Source organism: Malania oleifera, chromosome 5, assembly GCF_029873635.1.
Source record: "Malania oleifera isolate guangnan ecotype guangnan chromosome 5, ASM2987363v1, whole genome shotgun sequence".
In the NCBI taxonomy this organism is placed as follows: domain Eukaryota; kingdom Viridiplantae; phylum Streptophyta; class Magnoliopsida; order Santalales; family Ximeniaceae; genus Malania; species Malania oleifera.
The window spans coordinates 18,740,775-18,765,994 of NC_080421.1; the positions used below are offsets into that span (position 1 = coordinate 18,740,775).

The 25,220-nt window shown below is 36.9% G+C and overlaps 3 protein-coding genes across 4 annotated transcripts; 1 reads left to right on the forward strand and 2 right to left on the reverse strand.

Moving 5' to 3' along the window:
• The first annotated feature begins 971 nt into the window (after window positions 1-971).
• LOC131156141 (T-complex protein 1 subunit delta) lies at window positions 972-2,795 on the forward strand. The gene has a single exon (XM_058109589.1). It carries the CDS (start codon window positions 1,062-1,064, stop codon window positions 2,661-2,663), a length of 1,602 nt encoding a protein of 533 aa, XP_057965572.1. The 5' UTR covers window positions 972-1,061; the 3' UTR covers window positions 2,664-2,795.
• Window positions 2,796-7,629: 4,834 nt separating this feature from the next.
• On the reverse strand, window positions 7,630-18,703 carry LOC131156142 (ADP-ribosylation factor 2-like). Its single transcript, XM_058109591.1, has 5 exons — window positions 18,410-18,703; window positions 17,766-17,836; window positions 14,892-15,011; window positions 14,552-14,667; window positions 7,630-8,226 (listed from the first exon to the last, which is right to left on the reverse strand). The coding sequence occupies exons 1-5, from the start codon at window positions 18,555-18,557 to the stop codon at window positions 8,136-8,138; spliced, it is 546 nt and encodes a 181-aa protein (XP_057965574.1). The 5' UTR covers window positions 18,558-18,703; the 3' UTR covers window positions 7,630-8,135.
• A 1,697-nt stretch (window positions 18,704-20,400) lies between these two features.
• Window positions 20,401-24,484, reverse strand: LOC131156143 (stress enhanced protein 1, chloroplastic). 2 transcript variants are annotated; one of them, XM_058109593.1, is made up of 4 exons: window positions 24,308-24,484; window positions 24,131-24,232; window positions 21,526-21,704; window positions 20,401-20,866 (listed from the first exon to the last, which is right to left on the reverse strand). In XM_058109593.1, the coding sequence occupies exons 1-4, from the start codon at window positions 24,351-24,353 to the stop codon at window positions 20,762-20,764; spliced, it is 432 nt and encodes a 143-aa protein (XP_057965576.1). In that variant the 5' UTR covers window positions 24,354-24,484; the 3' UTR covers window positions 20,401-20,761. The 2 variants fall into 2 exon arrangements, with proteins under 2 accessions (XP_057965576.1, XP_057965575.1); XM_058109592.1 differs by having other exon boundaries at window positions 24,131-24,482.
• Between the last annotated feature and the right edge of the window lie 736 nt (window positions 24,485-25,220).

Here is a 25,220-nt window from a genome sequence, read left to right on the forward strand (position 1 = left end):
GAAATTCCTCCCAATTTGAAGAGTGGAAAGAAGAACATACACGACTCTAATGAAATAAATTTGTAATAACATTGTTTAAGACTAGCTGAAATGAGATGTTTTTATCTTGGAAAATTTGCAATGTCTTATCCTCCGTATTTTCCATGAGATGGCAGTTGGTATGACGTCTCTCAACCTCTTCAAGCTACCTTTTGTATTTTAGTGGTTTTGTGACAACAGCTGAGTACTAAAATTTTTTAGGAAAATTTAATGCAAGTTTAGTAAATTTAGTGTATGACGTCAAATTTGTTTGCTAAACTTACAATATAAAAGAAGGTGGTCAAAGGTCCAATCTTTCCTTTGAATATCATCATGTGTTACAATGCAGTTCTTGTCAAACAACCGAAGAAAAAGAAGACCATTGATAGAACCAAAGGATTCCATAAAATGTTCTTGTAAAAAACAAACTCTAATCCAAATTTAAGGCTCAATGACTTATTATAAAAACTTTTAATAGTAAACATACCATTGATGAATACGATCTAATTACAATTGTCTACCGTTGATCTTAGAGTTTGAACTCGATATATGACTGCAAAATGCACCAACATTACCTCTTAATCAAGACTCTTGGCCGACAATTAAAAAATAACTTTTTATATATATATAGCTTTAAATGTTCATATTTTAATTTATAAGTAGGAGGCTCCATTGGTATATTAAGTGACAATTTTACCTCCTAATATATTTTTATAGAGTAAAAAGACAATAAAAAAAAAGGGTGGGGGGTGTAAATTATTAATTTTACATTGTGTGAGTTATATTGATTTCTTAAAAAAAAAAAAGTCTTAACATATTCAAAATTGTCTCGTGGAAGAGACCGGATGAAGTAGGAAACAGGTGGCTTTTTTTTATTGGATGTAGTTATCAGTCAGATCGGTACCCCGGGGCACCTGATAAATTCTTCTCCTACTGGACACTTCCTCATAATTCTTGTAGTCATTTCCCCGCTTCTTTATTTTAGAGACTCCTCTGCTCTGCATCTAGGGTTAGGGTTTTGAAGCTTCGACTTCCCATCTAGTATGGCGGCTTCTGCAGTTCAACCGGCCCGCTCCTCCAAGACGGAGAGCTACGTTGACAATAAGCGCAAGGACGACGTACGCATGGCCAATATCGTGGCGGCTAGGTCTGTAGCGGACGCCGTCCGCACCAGCCTGGGCCCTAAAGGCATGGACAAGATGATCTCCACTGCTTCGGGCGAAGTTATCATCACCAACGACGGTGCTACCATCCTCAACAAGATGGAGGTGCTCCAGCCGGCCGCGAAAATGCTCGTGGAGCTCTCGAAGTCGCAGGATGTTGTGGCAGGGGACGGCACGACCACTGTTGTCGTCATTGCTGGTGCTCTTCTCAAGCAGTGTCAGTCCCTCCTTTCCCACGGGATTCACCCAACGATAATTTCAGATTCACTCCATAAAGCGTCCCAAAAGGCCCTCGACGTCCTCGCCGCCATGGCAGTTCCTGTTGAGCTCTCCGACCGCGAATCGCTTACCAAGTCCGCGAGTACTTCCCTCAATAGTAAGGTTGTTAGCCAGTACTCTACCCTCCTCGCTCCCCTCGCTGTTGATGCTGTGCTATCCGTTGTCGATCCTGCAAAGCCGGACCTGGTGGATCTTCGTGACGTCAAGATTGTGAAGAAGCTCGGTGGGACGGTGGATGACACTGAGCTTATTAAGGGGTTGGTTTTTGACAAAAAGGTCAGTCACTCTGCTGGGGGACCAACGCGCGTTGAGAACGCAAAGATTGCTGTTATTCAGTTTCAAATCTCACCCCCAAAGACAGATATTGAACAGAGCATTGTGGTTTCGGATTATACCCAAATGGATAGAATCTTGAAGGAGGAGAGGAATTACATTCTCAGTATGATTAAGAAGATTAAGGCGGCCGGTTGTAACGTACTGTTGATTCAGAAGAGTATATTGAGGGATGCTGTGACTGATTTATCATTGCATTATCTTGCCAAAGCTAAGATTTTGGTGATTAAGGATGTTGAGCGTGATGATATTGAGTTCATTACCAAGACGTTGAATTGCCTGCCCATTGCCAACATTGAGCATTTTCGTGCAGAGAAGCTGGGACATGCAGATTGTGTTGAAGAGTTTTCACTTGGGGATGGGAAGATAGTGAAAATTACAGGAATTAAGGATATGGGGCGGACTGCTACAGTTCTTGTTCGTGGCTCAAATCAGTTGGTATTAGATGAGGCAGAACGGAGCTTGCATGATGCTTTGTGTGTTGTTAGGTGTTTAGTGAACAAGAGATTTTTGATTGCCGGTGGGGGTGCACCGGAGATAGAGTTGTCAAGGCAACTTGGCGCATGGGCAAAAGTGTTGCAGGGAATGGAGAGTTATTGTGTGCGATCATTTGCAGAAGCCCTTGAAGTTATTCCATACACGCTGGCTGAGAATGCAGGTTTGAACCCGACAGCTATTGTCACTGAGTTGAGGAATCGGCATGCGCAAGGGGAGATCAATGCTGGGATAAATGTGAGAAAAGGACAGATAACAAACATACTGGAGGAGAATGTTGTGCAGCCGCTGCTTGTCAGCACCAGTGCCATAATGCTGGCAACAGAGTGTGTGCGGATGATTTTGAAGATTGATGATATTGTTATGGTGAGGTAGTTCCTATAAGAACACCAAGATGTTTTGACACATTTGCTGTCTCGTTATCTATTTGTTCCTGTCTCTGCTTTAAATTGGTGGCTTTTTGTTCTAGAGATTAATTATGGTAAAAAAAAAAAAGATGTTCTTGCATTTGTTTTTTTGAGCATGTCTGATTTCGGATGTCATGGTGGAGTTGTATCTTGAATTTGTGGTTTTGTGTTGCCAATATCTGTTCTAAGTTCTAATTTTAACCGTTTCTCATTTTATAAGCTTCTTTTTGTTGTTACTGTTTATAAGAAATGTTGCATAATACATCTATGCATGGTATTTTTTCTCTAGAATAGCTGAGAATAAGATACCTCTAACATATATTACTAATGAACTTAATTTAATTAAACTTCTTTATTAAAGTTTGGCATGTGTTGCAGAATTTTGGAAGAAAAAAATTCAATTTCATAATATGATGGAATTAACTTACATTATGAAAATAACTATTTAGTGTCATTTTTGTACATAACATATTGCCTCCTATGTAAGTCATGCTTTTGATTTGCAGAAGTTGAAATAATGTTTAATTTGCATAATAGAGTGGCATGTCGTTTAGCCCAATTATTTACTTGTCCCATTAGTGTAGAATTCATCCATTTTTGTGTGAACATCCTACTCGGAAGTTAATTATTAAGTTTTAACTTTTAATTTTTACTTATATTTGGCTTAGCTATCTTTAATTATTTACTATTTGCATCAATGTTTTAAAAGGTGATGGCATATATGTCTACAAGGTATTATCAATTTGTTTAAAGTATATATAAATTATATATTCATTGAGGGCTTCTTGGGGTTAAGGCAAAGGTATCCCTTGTCTCCTTTTTTGTTCACTTTGGAGGTTGATGGTTAAGTTGGATGATTTCACATGCTCAATATTTAGGGGTGATTAGAGGCTTATCAATTGGGAGGGATGATTTCAGTTTGCAGATGACTCCATATATATATATATATATATATATATATATTTGGGATGACAATGTTGGGAAACCTAATTTTTTTAGAATTCTTGAGAAGATTTCATGGTTGATGGCAGGCATTAATTTAGATTTTAGCGGTATAGAGGGCTTTAGGGCTTCTTTGACTTGGCCTTTATTCTACCTGGTTCTTCCTTTAGGAGGCAACTGCCCTTTGACATCCTGTGGTTGAGAGTGGGAAAGAGTTTGAAAGGGTGGAAGCGGGCATACTTTTCACTAGAAGGTTGAGTATAACTCTCATTAAGCTTCCATTGTTAACAGTCTCATTTATCTTTTAACCCCTTTTAGAGTTCCAGTCTTCCAGAGAGAGTGTGGTGAAGGTTTTGGAGAGGATAGTGAGAGATTTTTGTGGTCTGATTGTGGTGAAAACAAGAGGGATCAAGCACTTGTGTCGCAATGAGAGATGTGGATCTGAGCGCCATTCATTTAAGTTCGAATATGATTGACGTCTTGGCTATGGAAGGTACTTCTAATGGTTTGTTTTCAGTGAGCAGTGACAGTAACTGGGAAAAACTTTTATGGGAAAATTTTAAGTAAAGAAAGGTGGAAGAGAGGTTTTTGCAAATAATGCTGGGTGCATTTATGTGGGGTTTAGGGAATGAAGATGTTCTTCATGTCTCATACAATTGTGAAGTCCCCAAAAAATTCTTGGCTTGGATTGGTCCATCGTTCAAATTAATGGATATTTTTTAGTGGAGATCTTCGTAGTTGGATAGTGGTTGGCAATGGTCATAGCATTGGTGATGCTTGCCTTAGGAAGAGAAAAAGGTTGTCAATCAAGCATAGTTCTAGTGGAATAACAAACAAGGTTGCCGATGATTATGGGATTATGGGTGTTGATGGAGGAGGAGGGAGGTTTCTATTATTTATAAACAAAGGAGGGATGCTTTAGTAGAAAGAAGGGGACTAACAAGGTAGGATGCCAATGCAGTTGGGTGGTTGTTGTTACTTGCTCCTCCAAGTAGGCACACGAGATTAGGAAAATAAGGCACATGCATTTGTTTTGTTTGTTGAATTTTTTGTTATGAAATGAAGTCATTATGGTTTTTTCTTCTCTCTTCTTTTGGAAAGAAGTTAAGAAGACTATATTAGCTCAAAGAGGAAAAGTTATATTTAGGTTGCACACCCCAAAAAAACAAACTAGAGAACAAGCTTGCATTAATATAATCTTGTTTATATCATAACATCTACTTTTAATATCAAACAAAACACTAACATACAGTAATCAAATCGTAATTGTGAATAATATGCTCAAATAAAATGGCATCCCTTATCGTCCAAAGATGATATATTGAAAGCTATCCAAGCCAGCTTGTTGATTTCTGGATATTGAGTATTTCCAAGAGATGATAGCCAAGTAAGATCCACATCCTAGTTTGAGTAAGTTCCTAGGATTTTAAGAGAGAAGAACTTTGTGGAAAATATTTTCAGTAAAATTCCAAGCAAAGAACCAATGGTCCTTGATTTTAGTGCAAATTTTGCAAACACAACTTGAATTGATATGGCTATTCCAACTTGATATTTTGTCAGGATTATATTATATGCTTGAACTAGATTGAAGAATGTCGGGCTTACTTGAGCAACTCTAATTGTGAAATGATTTTATGTTCAATTAGAAGTAAAAGAACTAGAAGTGATAAGAATCTATGTTATTGAATCTTCCATAACAAGGTGGGAAGAAACTCAACCCTATTTGTTATTTTAGACACTCTGAAGATTGTCTTCTTAGCCATGTCCACTCTACATCTGTATGATTTATGAAACCTTTGGATTAGAGGGAATCCAAGCTCATTAAAGATGCTTAGACTTTAGACCCGGTTTAACTGCCAAAGGGCTTAATGAGTGCTAATTATCATAAAAAGAAAAGAGTGTCAATTATCATAAAAGGGAAGATGTTTTTTACATTGCCGGTATTATATTTAAAACAACCATAAATAACTACTTTTGATTTAAGAATTCTTTTCCAAGTCATAATGTGTTTTGTCATTGCCAATTCTTTTCCTTTTTGTTGGAAGGTTTTTAACAAAGAAATAGTCGAAATTTCAAAATAATTCCAATGAAGTATATAAAAAAAATGAGGAATAAAAAGTCTTAAAATGAAAAAAAAAAAAAAATTGTCATATATTTATTTTTAAAACAATCATTTTTCTTTTACTTGTGAGCCTCCTATGGTACTATTAGGGTATTTTTAATGGTAACCATCAAACAAAATGGGTGTCAATAACTGAAAAATACATCTACTTAAACTCTATTCCAATTTCCAATGGGATCATTTTCCAAGGAATCAAGAAAGGGGTTGCATCAATTTCCCTTGTATTTTTTGTTTTTTAAAAGCAGACTCTGCTATCTTTTGTCAGTGGTATCCTAAATCATGTTTCTAAATACAAAAATCTATTAGTATGGCGAGTAAAAGAGTTATGTCATTTGCAATGACTCGTTCCTCCAACATCTTCTTGAGGCAATACATATGTTTGCGGATTAATTGTAGTTTTTAGTAGCTAGAATCAAATCAAAGTCCAATATTCAAACCAATTATGTAAATTCAAACAATTGTTAACTTGTTCATTTGCTTGAGTTACAAATCTTTTGTTAGAAAATTTCAAAATCTTTAGGTCTTTTCAACACACTAAACCTTGGAGAGATATGCATGGAAAGTTGTCCCTATTGAAAAATTAAGAAAAGAGAAATATGTTTTATGTGTTTCCCACCTTATAACTTATGGGCCTATGCAAGGATAGCTCACTTGATCTCTTCAAGGAGGAGGGGGCGCAATTAGTTGGCTTGGCTATAAAGCATTGGTAGGGCATTGTTACCACTTCGGTAGATAACTTTATGTCTTTGATGCTTTAATCGTACGAGGATTAGGTTGGTTTCAGTCTATATCATTTTGGGCCACAATTTTACTTGTAATCTAAGTTATCAATTTATAATTTATGATATCTATTTTATTATGTTCCATCTAGAATCCAAATATAAAAATTTGTGGCAAACTCAACAAAAAAATTATTGTTACTATCTAAATTCATGGAGAGAATGAAATCGTGGAGTGAAAACTTATTCCTATTTCCATTTAAAAACCTGCAAGTAAATACAGTAAAGCTAAAGTATAACACGGTAGCAGATGACACTTATCCCATTTATGTGATTTGCTTCTCCTCTTTTTCTCTCAATTTTAACAACAATTCTACCAGTGACGTTAATATTCTCCACTTTGAGAAGTAGAATATGCAAGGGCCAGCATTATAATGAGGTCCTCTTAGAGCATCTTAAAATCAATCAACCAAACTAACCGATGTTTCTTCAAATGTGTTTTCAAGGCTCGTTTGTCCCTATTTAGGTTTATTGTAAAGGCTTTCAAGCTCCTTTTGCATATATGTTTTATGCTATTCTCATTATACGCAAATGATTTAAATTTTTTTTTCTCATACCTAGCATTTGTTACACATCCAATGCCTATTGTTGCCAACAACTATCTTGTCCATAGAAGAATGTAGGCTTCAAGTTGAAAGCCTTGAGCATCTTCATAGAGGGCTACAAATTTCAATTTGATGTTCTCATTCCTTGGACAACAGATTTTTCAGTAAATACTGTCTTCTAGCTCGAGGGGCTCCCATGAATTCTTAAATTTCTTCCTTGCATTCTTCTTTTCTAGTTCTCCCACTACAATCATCAACTTGTTTGCAACAAAAATTAATTCTTTAATTATCCTTGGTAAAAATTAAGGCATGGAGTGATGTTTAAGTCAATTAGATTTAATGAAAAAGAATGTGTTTGGTGTCAATTAGGAGGGCTTTAATAAGAAAAAGTAATAAAGTAAATATATAACCAAGAACACTTTCTTTTATTCAAGCAACCACTTGAATAATTCTACTTGTATAAGATGATTAAATATACCTACTTCTATTCATTAGCAAAACAAGCCTGCGTAGAAGGTAAATTCCTTCTTCAATTTGAACTCACAATTTATAAACCTAAACATAAGTATAAACTCGCATTAAAGTTCAACAAGGATAAATTACTGTATGGATAAAATTCAAAGAAACTAGAAGCCCCCCAATAACTAACTCAAGACTAAAACTGGAATTCCTTATTCAAAGTCTAGATCCTCTCTTTGACATTTCCTGTCCTTACCTATGTTGGTTAGCTCTTCGAATCAACTTGTTAAGGCCTTCGATGCATCTGCCTTTAACTTCGCCACACGCTTGTATCGCTTCAAACTGTTTTCGACAAAATAGACTTTTTCTGCTTATTTTCAGGAATTTGAATGGTAGCCATCACTCGAATTCCCTTCTTTTCCCCTTCATTTCACGTGTCAACTCCTACAATTTCCATGTCATTTGATGGCTAATACACTTCTCAATGCTTTTTAACCTAATTTTGTGGTTTAGAACAAAATCATTCTCAACTAATCATATTTACACTTCCTCAAAAAATACCTAGCTTCAAAAGACCAAGAAAAGGGCCCAGGTTATGTTGCCCTGTTAGGAATATTGTTCAAAAGCCAATCAAGCCCTTGATAGAGTCCTCTGCCAGAGGTTGCAGAAGTTCCCTGGATGTACCTGTGCAAAACAGTTCACCAAAACCACAAAGCAAACAATCATGAAAGGAATTGCATGTATAGCCAAAACCAACATGGCATCAAATGGGTGAGGTGGTGAGAAGGAAACTAATATAGACTCACTGCCTTTTTATATTTCTCAAAATTCTGGTAAATAATATGTGTGAATATCAATCACTAAAAATGTACAACAAAGAAATCCAAGAATCAATATCTTAGAGAGCAGGAAAAGCGTTCCAATCACCATGCTTGTTATTAAAAAAATAATAATTAAAAAAAATAAAAAATAAAAAAATCACCATGCTTGTTATAATAATAAGAATAATAATAATAATAACAACAATAACAACAACAACAACAACAATAAAATAATAACAATAATAATGATGATAATAATAATAATAATTCAGAAAACTTGAATGCCTGAAATTATACATATATTTTTTTGCATCAAGTATGAGAATTTTGCCTTCACAGGTCCAGATTGGAGCATTTGTTGATATCTATGCATCAAGGATGAAAGTAGATGCAATATGAGAATTTTCCAATAAAAGAGCTAAAGGGTAAGGAGTAGAGGTCATGCCACACTGAATAAGGACATCCTCTTTGTTAAAACTAAGAAACTTTGTATTATTTTTTTTGTGTGTATAAAATTGTATAAAGGTCATCCTTTTATAGGTGAAGGAGGTAGACTACAAGGGTAACTTAGTAAGTACACAGATGTGCCTAAATGAGGGAGATTTATAACTAGGGAGATATTCTAACATCTTCCCTCAAACTCAAGGTGGTATTGAAGATGTCAATTGGAGTTTGCAGATTAAAGCACAATGGTGACCAGGTGGATGAGCCTTCGTGAAGATATCAGCCAACTGATCAGCCGAAGGAACTGACAAGAGGCGAAGTGTCCCTTCCTGAAGATGATGATGCACAAAATGACAGTCGATCTCGATGTGTTTGGTGCGTTCATGAAAGACATCGTTGTGAGCGATGTGGACAACACTATGATTGTCACAATAAAGTTGAGTGTTCGAGGGCTGAGGAACATCCATATCTTGGAGAAGCCAATGAAGCTAAAGAAGCTCAGAAGTAGTATTTGCAAGAGCCCGATACTTAGCCTCAGTGCTAGAGCGAGCAAGTAACAGTCTACTTTTTGCTCTGCCAAGAGATAAGAGAGTCACCAAGTAGAAAAAGAACACCAATGGTAGATCGACGATCAGTAGGGTCCCCTACCCAATCAGCATCTGAATAAACCTGCAACATCAAGGATGAGTGAGAGGGAAAAAAAAAAAAAAAACCCATGAAATAATGTTCCCTTCACATATTATAAGATGCAAAGAACATCTGCATAGTGAACGGAATGAGGAGCTGACATAAACTGGCTAACAAGGTGCACTGCATAGGCAATATCTGGTCTAGTGATAGTGAGATAAATCAAGCTCCCAACAAGCTGTCGGTAACGAGTGGCATTGGGGAAGGAGCTCCCCATCAGTAGGATGAAGTTTGATGTTGGGCTCCAGCGGACTATCAGTTATCTTACAATCTGTGAGACCAGCACGTGTGAGAAGATCAAAAGCATATTTGACTTGGGTCAAAGAGTAGCCATCAGAGGTAGGGGACACTTCTAAGCTGAGGAAGTAGAGAAGAGAACCGAGCTCTTTCATCTTAAACTGCTGACATAGGAATTGCTTAAGCTCATGAATACTAGAAGTATCATCACTAGTAATGATCATATCATCAACATAAAGTAGTAGAATAGTGATGTCAGTAGCAGTGTGACAGGTAAAAAGGGCTGAATCATAGGGGCTAGAAGCAAACTCAAGTTGTGCAACAGTGGAGCTAAACTTGGCAAACCAAGCACGGGGAGCTTGCTTAAGCCCATATAAAGCATGGCGGAGACGACAGACCTTACCAGGAGGATAAGGATACCCTGGAGGGGGTTGCATATATACCTCCTCAGCCAAATCACCATGTAAGAAGGCACTCTTGATATCCATCTGAAATAAAGGCCTTGAGTAAAGACTTTTGCCACTAAACGAGCTTTATGTCTTACTTCAGAACTGTTGGAGTTCGTTTTCCGTTTATACACTCATTTGTTCCCAACTACAGTCTTTCCAAGAGGCAAGTAAACCAGGTCCCAAGTATGAGTTTTGTGAAATGCGTCAAGTTCTTCAGACATAGCTTGCTGCCAAACAGGAATAGAACAAGCTTTGCGATAATTGCGAGGCTCGTGAAGGGAGTCAAGAGTAGAAAAACAGTGATAATCACTAAGATAGGTAGGAGGTTCCCTTACCTGACTAGAACAACGGACATCCAAATCAGAGGACTCAGGCGGAGTGGATGCGATGGCATGATCATCATACGGTCCAGTTTCGGGAAAGGCAGACATGGAGTGATCACGTGATGAGCTGTCATGACCTGCATTAGAGGAAAAATCGGGAGAGGGATCTATGGCAGGATCAGTGAAAATGGGAGATTATGAGGGACAATCGGAAGAAAATGGAGAGATACTTGTGAACATTTTGTGTTCCCAAAATTGAACATGCCGAGAGACTCGAAGACGCTTGGCAAGGGGGTCGTAGCATCAATAACCCTTGTTCAATGTCATAACTAAGAAAGCAATAGGGACGAGAGCGAGGTTCAAGTTTTGTATGTTTATGAGGTGAGAGTAAAACAAAGCAAGCACAATCAAATACTTTGAGAAGAGAATAATCGAGTACCTTACCATTGAGAGTCTCATATGGAGATTTATTGGAAAGAGTAGGGGTTGGAACCCGATTAGTAGTGTAAACAGCGGTAAGAGTAGCTTCACCCCAAAAGGATTTTGGGAGGGATGCAAAGAAGAGTTGAGAGTGAACAGTGTCAAGAATGTGACGATGCTTACGTTATGCACGGCCATTCTGTTAGGAGGTGGATGGACAGGATCGATGGGATAAGGTGTCGGCCTCTTGAAGTTCTTCAATGAAAGGGGTAGAAGTATATTCCAGGGCATTATCGGACCAAAATATTTTAATGGTGTGATCAAACTGAGTTTTAATCATCTGCTTAAAGTCACGAAAAAACATTAAGTAACCTAGTGCGATCATGCAAAAGATAAATCCATGTATACCGAGAGTAATCATGGATAAAAATGACAAAGTAACAAGACCTGCCCTTAGTAAGGACAGGAGCAAGTCCCCAAATATCAGAATGAAGCAAATCAAAAGGTGCAGAAGACAAAAAATTACTTTCATTAAAAGGTAAAACTTTCTGTTTCTCAAGTTGACAAGGCATACAATCAAAATGTTCAAACTTAACATTTCCTAAGCAACCACTAGAAGTTAAAGACTAAACACGAGACAAAGAGGTACGATCGAGACGAGAATGCCAAAGACTGGAAGACACGACAGTAGAAAGAGACGAAGGAGAACACGAATGAGGCAAATGTAGAGATGTGAGCTCGAAAAGGCGACCAACTTTACGCCTAGTCATAACAAGCTGGCCCATCTTCAGATCCTGCACATCATAACCTTTGTGAGAAAAGGTTAAGATCAAACCACTTTCAACAAGTTGACTAACAGAAAGGAGATTGAGAGACAAGTTAGGCACAACATATGTGTCAGGTACAAAAATGGTAGGAGTAGAAACATGACCAAGATGACCAACAAACATATGTGAACCATCAGCAATATAAATTAAGGGAATGAGATATAAGACTGCTTATGTGTCACTAAAGAGGAATCAGAGGTCATATGATTGCAACAAGCGGAATCAATAAACCAAGGTGTAGAGGTACCTATGGAGACTGATAAGGCAGTAGAAGTCCGGGATAAAACCTATATGATAATTGCCTCAAGGTCAGCTGCAGAAAGAGACGACAAAGAAGGTGCAAAAGATGGAGTAGAAACTGAGGAGCTGATGGAGACAGCAGCAACAGGCTTGGAAGAGTAAGATGCCTTAGCCTTGAGAGCATCCCTACTATCCTTGGCCTTCTTCTTAGGACAATCAGAAATACGGTGACCATCTTCCTTATAATAGTGGCACTGGCCATTGAAACGGCGCGGTTTAGAAGAAGCAACAACTGCAGCAGGAGTAGCCGAAGTAGAGGAGCTAGACTGAGTAGTAGCCAAGACCATATCGATAGAATGAACCTTACAAGTTTGTTGTCATGTCTCCTCAGAAACGAGGTCCGCAAGAGCAACCTCAAGTGTAGGAAGAGGAGATCGATGTAATAAAGAAGCTCAAGTATTCTCAAATTCATCCCGGATATGCATCATAAAGTATATGAACTGACGATGATCCTGATATCCAGCAAAAATCTTAATCGACTACTCATCAGAAAAAGCAGGGTTAGCTTGAGAAAGCTGATTCCAAATGCCACTAACCTGAGCATGAAACTCGGCAATAGACTGTCCAGGTTCTTGACGAATCTGAGAAAGCCTAGTTTCCAACTAAAATTCGAGAGCAGCATCACTACCACGGTTGTATCGTTTTGCCAAAAAATCCCAAGCAAGTTTGGCATTATGAAACTTAGGAAGTAGACTCTGAATAGTAGGAACTGATGTATTAATAAACTAGGAAAGGATCTTACAATGAGTACTTTCCCATTCATCAAGAGCCTCATCAAACTCTTCTGTGGATTGCGTGTCAGTTTTTGTGAGTTTTTGTTTTGTTCCAATGACAAAACGCCATAATCTCCGACCAATAAAAAAAACTAACATTTGTTGGGCCCAAGCATTGTTGTTGGAGCCAATCAAAACAATCTCTTTAGGGTGAGCAACATCAGTTAAAGACGCCATTAAAAAAAAAAGGATAATACTGACCGATGTAGAGCAAAGAGCAATTTAATGGAATCTGAGAGATGAATCTGGGAGATACGAGCACTCTGGGAGACAATTCTAAGAGATACCATGCCGAAAAACTGGTGTTTCTCTAGAGAAAGAATGCTTCCAGAGAGAGCCGAATATGGAACTGAGAGGTGAGGCGGCTCGCTGCGGAGAGCTATCTATATCCTACACGTGGTGGCCATATAGAAAAAAAAAAAAAAAGATGCAAGGACAATATTTAAAATTTGAATCACAGCCCGCCGGCCATGCGGAGACACCACCAAATGTTGTAGCAGCGTAACCTTCAAAAGCAAATGGGTATGGGTTCGGTTACGAGCTCAAGGTCGGGTGAGTCGGAGACCAAGACGGGATACTAAGATTGCAGAACGAGCTGAGCGCTAAAAAAAACCCACCGTTGCTGCTACTGCCAGAGAGATGAAGTTGACGCCGAGAGATGAAGCCGAGAGACGACGCTGAGAGACGAGAGAAACAAAGTGGCAGAGCGAGACGACGATGCTGAATGATGAACTCCGGAGAATCAAGAACGTCGCCTAAGAATCAAGAAGGACGTCGCCGAAAAATCAAGAAGGCCACGATACTGAAAGTTGCAGCAACAAAGTCCACGATACATCTAAGAAGACAAGAACGCTAGAGAATCAAGAAGAGAGGATACCGAGAGTTGTAGCAGCAGAGTCCACGATACGTCTGAGAAGACAAGAATGCCAGAAAATCAAGAAGGACGTTGCATGGCAAACAAGAGCGAGGGGTGGGCTGTGATCAGAGTTTCGCGGCAGCATTGGGAGATTAGAAGGCTCAAAACCTAGGTTTAGAAGCCTCTGATACCATGTTAAAATTAAGAAACTTTGTATTATTCTTTTTGAGTATAAAACTGCACAAGGGTCATCCTTTTATAGGTGAAAGAGGCAGACTACAAAGGTAACTTAGCAAGTACACAAATGTGCCTAAATGAGAGAGATATATAATTAGGGAGATATGCTAACACTCTTCATTAAAGATGCCTCTGGGATAGCCTCATGATGGTTCTAAAACCAAAAGCATTGACTTCTGACTATTGTTGCTTGTCACAAGCCATTCAATAGACAACCTAGTACATAATGAAATGTGAATCAGTGTAATATGTACTTATGTTCATTTACAAGTATCATCCTTAATGCCATTTCATTCATCCAGGACCATTTTGTATCATTTGTGAAAGTTGACTAGCAGCACTATGTTATAAGTTGATAACAGTGTTGTCAGTCTAAATGAAATCCCAAAACTGTCATAATTCTTTTAAATCCTAAATTTTTGTTTTACCCTACTCTTCATGAGACCAATTCCATGCATTCAACCAAGCAGACTGTTCTACAAAGCATCATTCGAAACAAAACAGTAAGCAACAACAGACTTTAGGATAGGAATTCAGAAAGATAAGTGAAAGATAGAACACGGTGAACAACCTGGAAGATGGTCACTATCATAGATGATGCAAGATAGATTACTTACAGAGAAAGCAATACTTACCAGTGCTGACTAACTGAGTATAGGCCAATTTTATCAGCAACCTCAGAAACACACATAGCATTTGGATGGTCTTGCTTATTGGCGAAAACTAATAGTATTGCATTCTGTAGCTCATTCTGCAGCAAGGACGAGAGATGATTTAAGGTTATATAATCACTAAAACAACAAATCAGTATTACCACGTGCACATTTTTATAGCTAGGCACCATGTGCATGGATTTTATATGCATAACAGCCATATTCATGAATATGTTAGTTATTGAGAAGCTTTTTTGGAACAAATTTTTTCATTAAAAAAAAAAAACAAACTGAAAACATGCAATTCTACAGATTTGACAACCTCACTCAGCATCTGATGTAGCTCATTTCTGGCCTCCGAGATTCTTCCTCTATCACTGCTGTCCAGCACGAAGATAAGAGTCTGGGTATTGAGAAAGTAATGTCTCCATAGAGGCCGAATCTACATGGTAGAAAATCAGAACAAGATGCTCATGTTAAATTGAATTCAAAATAGATATAGTTTCTCTCCTTATAAAAGGGCACACGTGCTGGGTGGTCTAGAACCTTTTCAACCCTAAAAGTTAGCTCGAGAAGTGAGACTTTCTCTCACACTTAATAACTAACCACCAGTCCCTTTCACAGCCAATATAGGATAACCCAACAATCTCCCCCTCACACATCGGGATCTCTCCCGACAAGGCATCGGGGTTTCTCTCGGCATGGCACACCAAGGAGAATGTCGGTGAACCAGGTTAAGATACCAGTGTTGGGTGGTCTAGGGTCTTCTCAACCACAAAAACTAACGCAAGCATATTCTTTTGGAAATATTCTCCATTTCCAAGGCATTTTCAATTGTACTTATAGACAAGGTCTTAAATTTTGATTTCGACTCAAATTTTGAAACTTCAAAAGTACGAAAATTTCAATGGAAATTTTGATTTCAAAGTCAATTTTGATTTCGATTTGAAAAAATAACGAAAATTAGCAGTAAAACATGGAATTCTTTGTGAAACTTTAGAAATGGTTAACAAACATTATAATATAAGTTTTAAGACTAATATATTACAAATTAAATATATCTATGTTTTGTATGAGGTGGAAAAGTTGTAAAATAAAATATGTATCAAATATATTTGTAAGATAAGGTACATTAAACATATTTAATTAATACAAGCAAAATTCATAAATCATTTAAATATTATTATTACACAAATAATGATAATTTAAACATGAATGGTTAAATAAAATGTTATTGTAAATTTTTTTTTAATATAATTTGAAAAGCACTTGTAATAATCTTTTGTTTCGATAAAATAAATTAAGATAGAAATTTCACTTCACTCCTAAATTTCTCATTTGAATTCTGACGAAATTTCATCGTATAGTTAAAATTTCAACAAGTTTCGCTAAAATTTCGAGATTTCGATAAATTTTTTATGATTCGTTGAGATTTCAACGGAAATTATGCAAGACGGAAATCAACTGCCATTTCAATTTCAAGGGGGGCGGAAATTGGAAATTTTGACGAAAATTTCAACAATTTCGTGGAAATTTGAGGTCATGCTTATAGAGTTATCGTTTGCTCAATTCAACAAATTAAGCATGAATTCTTAACTGCTTATGGTTGAGTAACTTTCTGTTCTTACTTGGTTCTACGAGAATTCAACAAATTAAGCATGAATTCTTAACTGCTTATGGTTGAGTAGCTTTCTGTTCTCACTTGATTCTATGAGGGCTCACATCCCTTGTTATATTGTAGGTCACATACCTTGTTATATTTGAACTTTAAGAAAGCCAAATGATCACTTTAACTATTTGTCTAACAAAAATAAGATTTCTTCTTCAAAGTATTGAATATGTTTGATGAATAGGAACGCCCAAGATATATCCATAAATCTATGGAAATTGACACAAGAAATAAACTGACTGCAGGAGGGGGTAAGCCTGGCACCCAAACAGTATAAAATTCAGGTGATGGCATAAAATAGGAGACTCCAACACCCCACCCCCACCCCAAAACCCACCAACAAAAAGGAAAAAGATAATTCAACCCTGCTACCACCAAGAGAGAGAGAGAGAGAGAGAGAGAGAGAGAGAGTATACTAAAGATTGAAATATATAACACTATTTTCTCATCCCCTCAATCCCACTCCCTCCCAAAATAAAGGAGGAAAACTCCTGGCCCTCCAATGCCATTCAACTTTGTGTGTGTGTGTGTGTGTTTATCTCAAAGAATCTTATTTGAAAAAAATCATACCCCAAAGAGAAAATACATGCAATCCATACCCTCATGGATGTCCAAGACGGAAATCGACTGCCATTTCAATTTCGAGGGTGACGAAAATCAAAAATTTTGATGAAAATTTCGACAATTTTGTGGAAATTGAAGGCCATGCTTATAGAGTTATCCTTTGTTCAATTCAACAAATTAAGCATGAATTCTTAACTGCTTATGGTTGAGTAGCTTTCTGTTCTTACTTGGTTCTATGAGGGCTCACATCCCTTGTTACATTGTAGGTCACAATCTTTTTTTCCTTTTTCTTTTCTGCATGTTCAAACTTCCTCTTGTACTTGTACCACTTTCAATGAATCAGTGCTCCTTATTATTGCATTAAATGGTCTGCCCTGTAAATGGACTAGCCACCATAGATGACTTTCTCTCATCCCCAGTTGTTACCCCTTAATTTCATGAAAGAGCTCATCTTTTATTCTTCCTCTCTTGTATTATCAGTTTGGATCTCAAATGTATATTCCAATTATGCTTAATATCAGAACACGTTTCTTGAACTAAAATTATCAAAAAGCATAGGTGGCCTTCAGCTTGGCTTTCAAAACCATTCTTTTAAAAACACAAAATACTTCAAAAGAACTTCTCTCCATTCAAAAGTTAATCTCAACATTATTGAAGTACATGAGTTGGCGAAGAAATTTTTAAGGAAGTCCTTACATCCATACATAGGTTGGTGCATCTGCAATGAATTTACTGAAACTATTCTCCTGTAAAAGCTGAACTCTATCTAATACCAGAACAACATTGTCTAAACACTGCCCCAACTCCAATACTAGTACAGCTTCAAAGCCATTTTTCATACCCTTTAAATATAATGAAACTTTTGAACTATGAATTTTCAAAGCTACTCACAGAAGATCAGTTGATAGTTCATTAGACAATCGATAAATCTAGGGAAACTGCTCAAGAAGTAAAGGTCAGTACCTTACCTTGTCCTCCTACATCCCATACGGTGAAGCTGACATTTTTGTACAGCACTGTTTCCGCATTAAAACCTGGCCCATGACAGATCAAGCCAATAGTTTATTGCCTGTCTCAACTGGAGGAGGAACTCGAAACGTCAGGGTAATTTAAAAGGAGTAGCTCTCAGGGAATAATTCCTTCATTCAAGGGAGGATCACACAAAATAACATATCAAACATAGTTATTTTTTCTGTTGCTAACAATTTACATTAACACAGAATTTAAAAATTGTAAAGAACTGAAATCAAATCCCCTAGTTTTTGAAGCTTTAACCAAAGAGCCAATGAAAATAAAATTTTTAATTATTAAATTCATCCCCACTCAGAAGTCAAAGATTGACGGGTATAAAAAAAGGTGTTAAAAGCAAAAAACTTTCCAACTCTTTGTATATTGAGATCAATTGTGTGAATATTAACCAATAAAGGAAATCTAGCAGTATAGTTTCGTATTTGATTATACATATAGTTCAAATTCATAACCTTTTTTTACCCTAAAGAAAAAGCTTCAACTTGGGCAATTGCAGTAATTGAGACAAGAAGAGCCAAAAGAAACAAAATCCTGGGAGCCACATATGTCAAGGAAAGAAAAGTATTTGGTGTGAATACCAATTGTGGGAACTGTGGCAATAACCTCTCCCAGCTTTAGCTTGTATAGTATGGTTGTCTTCCCCGAACCATCAAGACCCGCCATCAAAATTTTTAATTCGCGCTTTATAGTAAGCCTCTTTATTAGCCAAGATATGGCCACACCCATGCTATAATTAGTTCAACCCAAGAAAGAAACTTAAGTTTGAGAAGGAAATAGAGGGAAAGAAACAGAATCTCAACAAACAAGGAAGAAAATTTTCATGTCTAAAGAAAGGAGAGAGAATTATTTCAATATATGAAATCTGATAAAGTGGGAAAGACAGCTTAATGGGGAAACAGAAATGCATAAAGGAAGATCTCGTGTTCAAAGCATACACAAGATATGACAATGTTGGATGGTAAGGCAAAGAGAATTGGATTCTGATTAAAAGAGAAGGAAAAGGAATATTTTTACTCTTTGTTTGTAGTGCCACTTTGTAGGGAATGCCAAATAAAATGAGTGGAGATGGACAGAATCTGCCAGATAGTTGCTCGGAAATAAATCAGAACATATTTGAACTTTAAGAAAGCCAAATGATCTTTTTAACTATTTGTCTTACACAAATAAGGATTTCTTCTTCAAAGTATTGAATATGTTTGATGAATAGGAACACCTAAGATATATCTATAAATGTATGGAAATTGACACAAGAAATAAACTGACTGCAGGAGTGGGTAAGCTTGGCACCCAAACAGTATAAAATTCAGATGATAGCATAAAATAGTAGACTTCAACCCATGGTTTTAAATAAAGACCGTGACCGTTACATAACGCTGTTACGTAACGGTTTTTTGGGTTACCGATACCGTTACACATCGCGAAATCGGTGAGAAGAAAAATCATGGCTGTAGCGTCCGTTACGGACCGCGACCATCAGGTAAAGGCCGCTACGGCCATTACGTAACTGCTACAAGACTATTACACCAAAAAAATTATTTTATTTTTTACTTTTTCTTCTCACTTTTACCCTCTCTTTCATAAATCATTCTCAATATACCATGTGGTGAGAGAAGGAAAAGATTATAATGAAAATGACAATGATACAAAATTTACTATTTCTTTAAATACTCACAATAGATGCATTAATTAACAATTTGAAAATACAAGTTAGGAAAATATTTTATTTTGATAATATTGGTAATGTGATATTTATGTTCTATATTTTTCAACTTCAACCATCTTTCTTTTCTAGTTATTTTATATTTGTATTATTAGTATGTCTTATGTCTCTAATAGATTAATAGTGTATAATGTATTTTGTTCAATTAATTAATTTAGCACACATACGAATTTATCACAGATAAAAACAATGGGAAGTATAAATACACACACACACACACGTAATTTTTCTATTAATGGTGGTTTAACACAAATGTAAACTTGTTGCCCTTACCAAATAACTTAGTTACTCGAACTAAAGGATCCAAAATACACTAAAACTCTTTCTAAGAAGGGCTAAAAGCTTAAAACATGCAAGTACGCTAATATGCACAAGGTTGTGCATGCTTCAAAAAATTTCACAGCCATTACACCCTCTTCCCGTTATGTAACATCCGCTACTCCCGCTTCCCATTAAACCCATTACCATTACATTACGCTACCCGTAACTGCAATTTAAAACCATGCTCCAACCCCCCACCCCCACCCCAAAACCCACCACCAACAAAAAGGAAAAAGATAATTCAACCCTGCTACCACCAAGAGAAAGAGAGAGAGAGTATACTAAAGATTGAAATAAAACACTATTTGCTCATCCCTTCAATCCCACTCCCTCCCAAAATAAAGGAGGAAAACTCCTGACCCTCCAATGCCATTCAACTTTGTGTGTGTGTGTTTATCTCAAAGAATCTTATTAAAAAAATCATGCTGCAAAGAAAAAATACATGCAATCCATACCATCACTCAAGAATTTCCAATTATAAACTTATCCATTAGAGTCATTTAACCAATGGATTTACTAACAAAGACATCCAAATAAAAACCACCCTATAGAGGGGCATATATTAAATAAAACCAATACTGGTACATTTTCAGATGCTGCTGTTTTCATTTGCAGTAGGACACACAACAAATTAACAAGAATGTGTTAAAACATAGATCAGACAACACAAACTCTGCAAACTGCATACAGAAAACTCAAATGAGATCAATTCTTACAAACTGCGCATGTGAAAGAGAGAGGGAGAGAGAGAGATCAACAGGTAAACATCATGACTTGAAATTTGAAAAACCTAGGTGTGGTCTACAATTGTACAATAGACATATGTATCTGGTAGGAGTGATTTTACAGGTCTGACAATCAGAAATGCATCAACCAGATATCCTTGCTCTTAATTCTTAGAAGCAGATTGGAAGACAAATATTGCTGTCAAAACCCCAACTAATGCTGTAAGTGCCAGAGCAGCAGTTGGTAAGGGTGCTGTTAGTCCAAAATTCTGCAAAATCCAAACAAACACGGCTTTGATAAGAAGGACATCCTTAATTGTCTTGGTACTGTGTGTGTGTGTGCGCAGGCATGAGAGAGAGTGATCAATAAGAAAACATCTGACTTGGAATTTATAAAAGTATAAATGTGGTCTACCAATGTACAATAGACATACTTGTATTTGGCAGGAATGGTTTTACAGGTCTGACAATCAGAAATGCATCAACCAGATATCCCTACCATAAGTCTGAAATATCCTATGAGTTATCAGCTGATCTTTTGATGTAGTCCAGTATATGAAGTAATCATGCATATCAGAGTACAAAATATTATAGATAATATTGAAATGAACTTGGGTGAAGGGATGTGCTTTGTTGAGGAACAGTTAAAGTTAACCCAAAAAGGATTTAAACCACGTCATTTTGAGGCCAACGCCTTAAAAAAAATAAAATAGAATAAAATAAAACAGATACATAATGACTTGAGTAGCAAATATCAGCTCCTATGTCAAAAGTTTTATCATTATGATTGCATAAAATTTCAAATTTCAAATATTTTTCCAACTGAGATGTAAATGAATGTTTATCAAATAGAAAAACGGGAACACTGATTTATGTAATATACACCAGCAATCTTATAACACAAGCATGTGTATTGTCCATGATATACCTCAAGGAGTCCCTTGCCTGTTGCTATTTCAACACTAATAGCAACTGCAAAGCCAATCATCGCAAGCCGGCCTAACCATACATCCAAACTATTGCCCTCATTTGTACTTTGTTCGCATCTTATGGAAACTAATGTTGCTTTGCATGCTGACTTCCTCTGGCTAGATGTTCTCCGTACAACTGTAAATGAAAGCAAACATCAGTTTCACACTGGCAGCTCATTATTTCAAACAACGTTTTTAGCAACCAAAAACAATCCAGAGGGGGGGGGGGGGGTGGGAGTGACAAAATTCCTTCACTTTTCCTATGTCTTTGACAGCAAAACAGTGCACAGGAAAAGAGAAGCAGGAGGCCAGGACCAGGGTGATGAAAAATTGAAATAAAATAAAAAATTTCAGCCATAGATATGAAAAAATGGATTTGAAAAACATATTATCTCTTCTAGAGAAATATAAATGTAAATATTTCAAGTGTAAAGCTCAAGTCTCTCATAAACAGAAATTAGTTAAAATGTTTGCGAGACTGCCCAATTTATTCGCATTAATAGTCATAAGCCCAAAAGAAGGTAAGAAACACGAAACACAAATGTTGTACCTCAACAAGCTTAATATGACTATTGATAAAAAGAACACTGAAAAAAAAAAAAAAAGGCAACATCATTAGATTAATCATTAATCTAACTCTATTAATTCTGACAAGGGGGTGAGTGGTAATTAGAAAACCACAAAAAAGGAGCTCATTAATAAAAATTTATGTTTATGTTTTATTGGGAATTTGTTTTGTCAGGTTGATGATCAGAGGGATGAATAATTAGTGAATCAGATGGGAGATTTTGGTCTTCCAGTGCAGTTTCCTTATCATACCTGATCACAACCAGCATAAAAACTCAGACAATATTACAAGTAAGACGTTAAATACAATAGCAAATTGAATCATTAGATATTCAAAACCAATAGACCAGGAATTTAAAAATATGAGATGCTGTCAAGATAAGCACCAATGTTATTGAAACCTAGCTCTGATTAAGTAATTTACCGATTTCAGGACTCTTTCACATTTTGAAGTTCTCATGAGTTTGACAGGTATGACAACTCAGGCATTGGGATATTAATATAATGTTAGATGATGATGAATTCAAATGTAACAAATTTCTCGACAAAGCAAATTGACTCACCTTTAGCAGCAACATACCATTTTGTTAGTAATGGGGGAGTCCTCATGGTTGAGCTTGATATACATGGATGAACACTAACTTGACCCAAAAGCTTAAGCCTTTAGGTCTTGAGCACACTATACATAGAAGCACATCCATTATCTACTCAATTTTTTCAATGTGGAATAAATTCATAGGTGGAATTCTTAATTTCCTCCTCACTCGTGACTTCCAATCAACTCGAACCTCTCCCCCTTGAGCAGAAACCATTTCCCTCGTGGGAGCAAGCCCAATTCTCTAACAGTGGTTCAAGTGGACCTTACCCCGCACCTTATGCGCCTTCAAATCAATTCTTCTTCCCACGTCCTAACCCTATTTAGATCCATCTGCCCAACTTAGATGATCCTCAGAGAATTAACTTTACACCTTGACTTTAACGATATTGCTCCGCCCAAAGTTACGAACCATCAACTCTTATACCACTTGTTAGTACTAGGAGAGTCCTAATGGATGAGCTTGATACACATTGGTGAGCACCAAACCACCAACTTGACCCAAAAGATTAAACCTTTTAAGTCTTGGGTCAACCATGCATATAAGCACCCATTTTTCCATTATGAGTCAAACTCACAAGTGGAATTCTCAACACATTTTGTAGGCATTTTCATCCTCATAATTTGACATTATTCTAGAAAGCCCACATGCTTAAATTTATGGGCTTACAAAGCTTCTAATTTATTTAATGAATTCTAACATCTATGCTAACCATTTAGATTGATTGTGTTTTGAAATATACAAACTTAAAAAAGAAAAGTGGTATGCCATTTGCACAAATGCACATTAGGAACAGTCATCACAATTTTATACACTTCACAAGAGAGTGGACAAAATAAATAACACTTGGCATGATGCCGTCCAACTGATGGTTTGTATTGACCAAAGGCCTATTTTTTGTTGTTTTTCTATTTTTCAAACTTATGCTTTTGAGCAATATTAATGATCATGGAGCAGGCTAATCAACATGACCCCTCTAAAGTTTTGAACAGATAATACCTCTATGAAGAAAAACAACACCCATGTGTCTTAGTTCTTGAAGATTAAAAAGCTAAAGCATATTAAAGGAAAATGAAGCCAAATTTAAAAGCCCTCACTCAAATTTTATATAGTTTTGAATTTTGGATAACACGTTTCATGTAAGAGCTTCAAGCTATCCACAGGTCAGAGTGTTAACTTGTACTCTTTCTAGCCCATAGAGAATCGGTGCAACCACTAATATACTCCACGGCACTTTACAAGTTCATATGTCACAGCTCTTGCAGCCAAATTTGGACATGAATTAAAATTTGCCCAACTAATTTCTTTTGTTTTAGTTGTACAACATCAGTGCTTCAATTCTACGCTATTATGGATGAAGAAATCAAATAGCAGAGAATATGACAGTTCGGAGCCTTACGAAGCGGCGAACCGGTCGAGAAGGAGGTCGCAATTCGCACGGCATTTGAAAGGGGAAGACGAGGAGAGGAAAGGGTTTTTCCCGAACCAACAGCACCAACCTCTACATCACAATTTGGAACGTGAGTGACCAGAATTCTAGAATAGTTAAGGAGAGAGAGAGAGAGAGAGAGAGTACGGCGGGGGGCGAGGAAGAGAGAGGCGGAGAGTCGAGCGATTGCCATGGAGCGGTGGCGGAGAGAGCAGCAGCGGCTCCACAGTCCACACCTCTCAATTCCTATCTGTTCCCGCTTTCTGATCAGCGGAGTGGAGTACGACGGGTTTTATACTTTGAAAGGGTGGGGAGCAGACTCGGAAATTTTGAAACGGCTGTATTTTCTTTTAAATATTAATTAACTGAAGTCTGTATTTTTTTAACAAAATTAAAAGTGCACCAAAATTGATTCTCATTTCTAACATTTATTTTTTTTTTTTGATAATCTTACTCTGATTCTCATTCAATATAGGAGTAGGATTGTTTCTCTAGCCTATTTTTTGACTCTAGACTCAACTCTGTGTTGCAAAATAAAATTGGCGGTGACCAGCGAGATTGATTTCAGATCTTCGTCGACCTGAAAAGAATGAAAGCAAAAAGGTTTAGAGAACTCAATGTGTACTCCGAGATATCACTTTGATGCCTAAGTAAGGGGAATGCTTCAAAGAGATTAAATGTAACAATGAGAGTAAGTGTTGAATGACTTACCTTGACTTTTCTTTATGTCCCTTCTTATAGTGGCTGAAGTTGATCCGAGAGCGTATAGTCATTTATTGGCTAGTTATGGCGCGACACAAATCGCTCTGGCCTTTATGGAGTCGAGGACAGCTGTCAGTGGCGCAGGCGCGGACCGTTTGGGCGTGCATGGGATTGACTCCTCCAGAACAGCTACCCTTGAGCGATAATGGTCCTAATTGTGACTACTCCTTAATACTCTTTATGATAGATGAACTATTTTTAAAGCTGATATATTTGGGGCATATCACTCTGAAATCAAATTTCGGAAAGCACAATATTTATTACCTTACTCATTATAATACATGCGTCCCTACATATT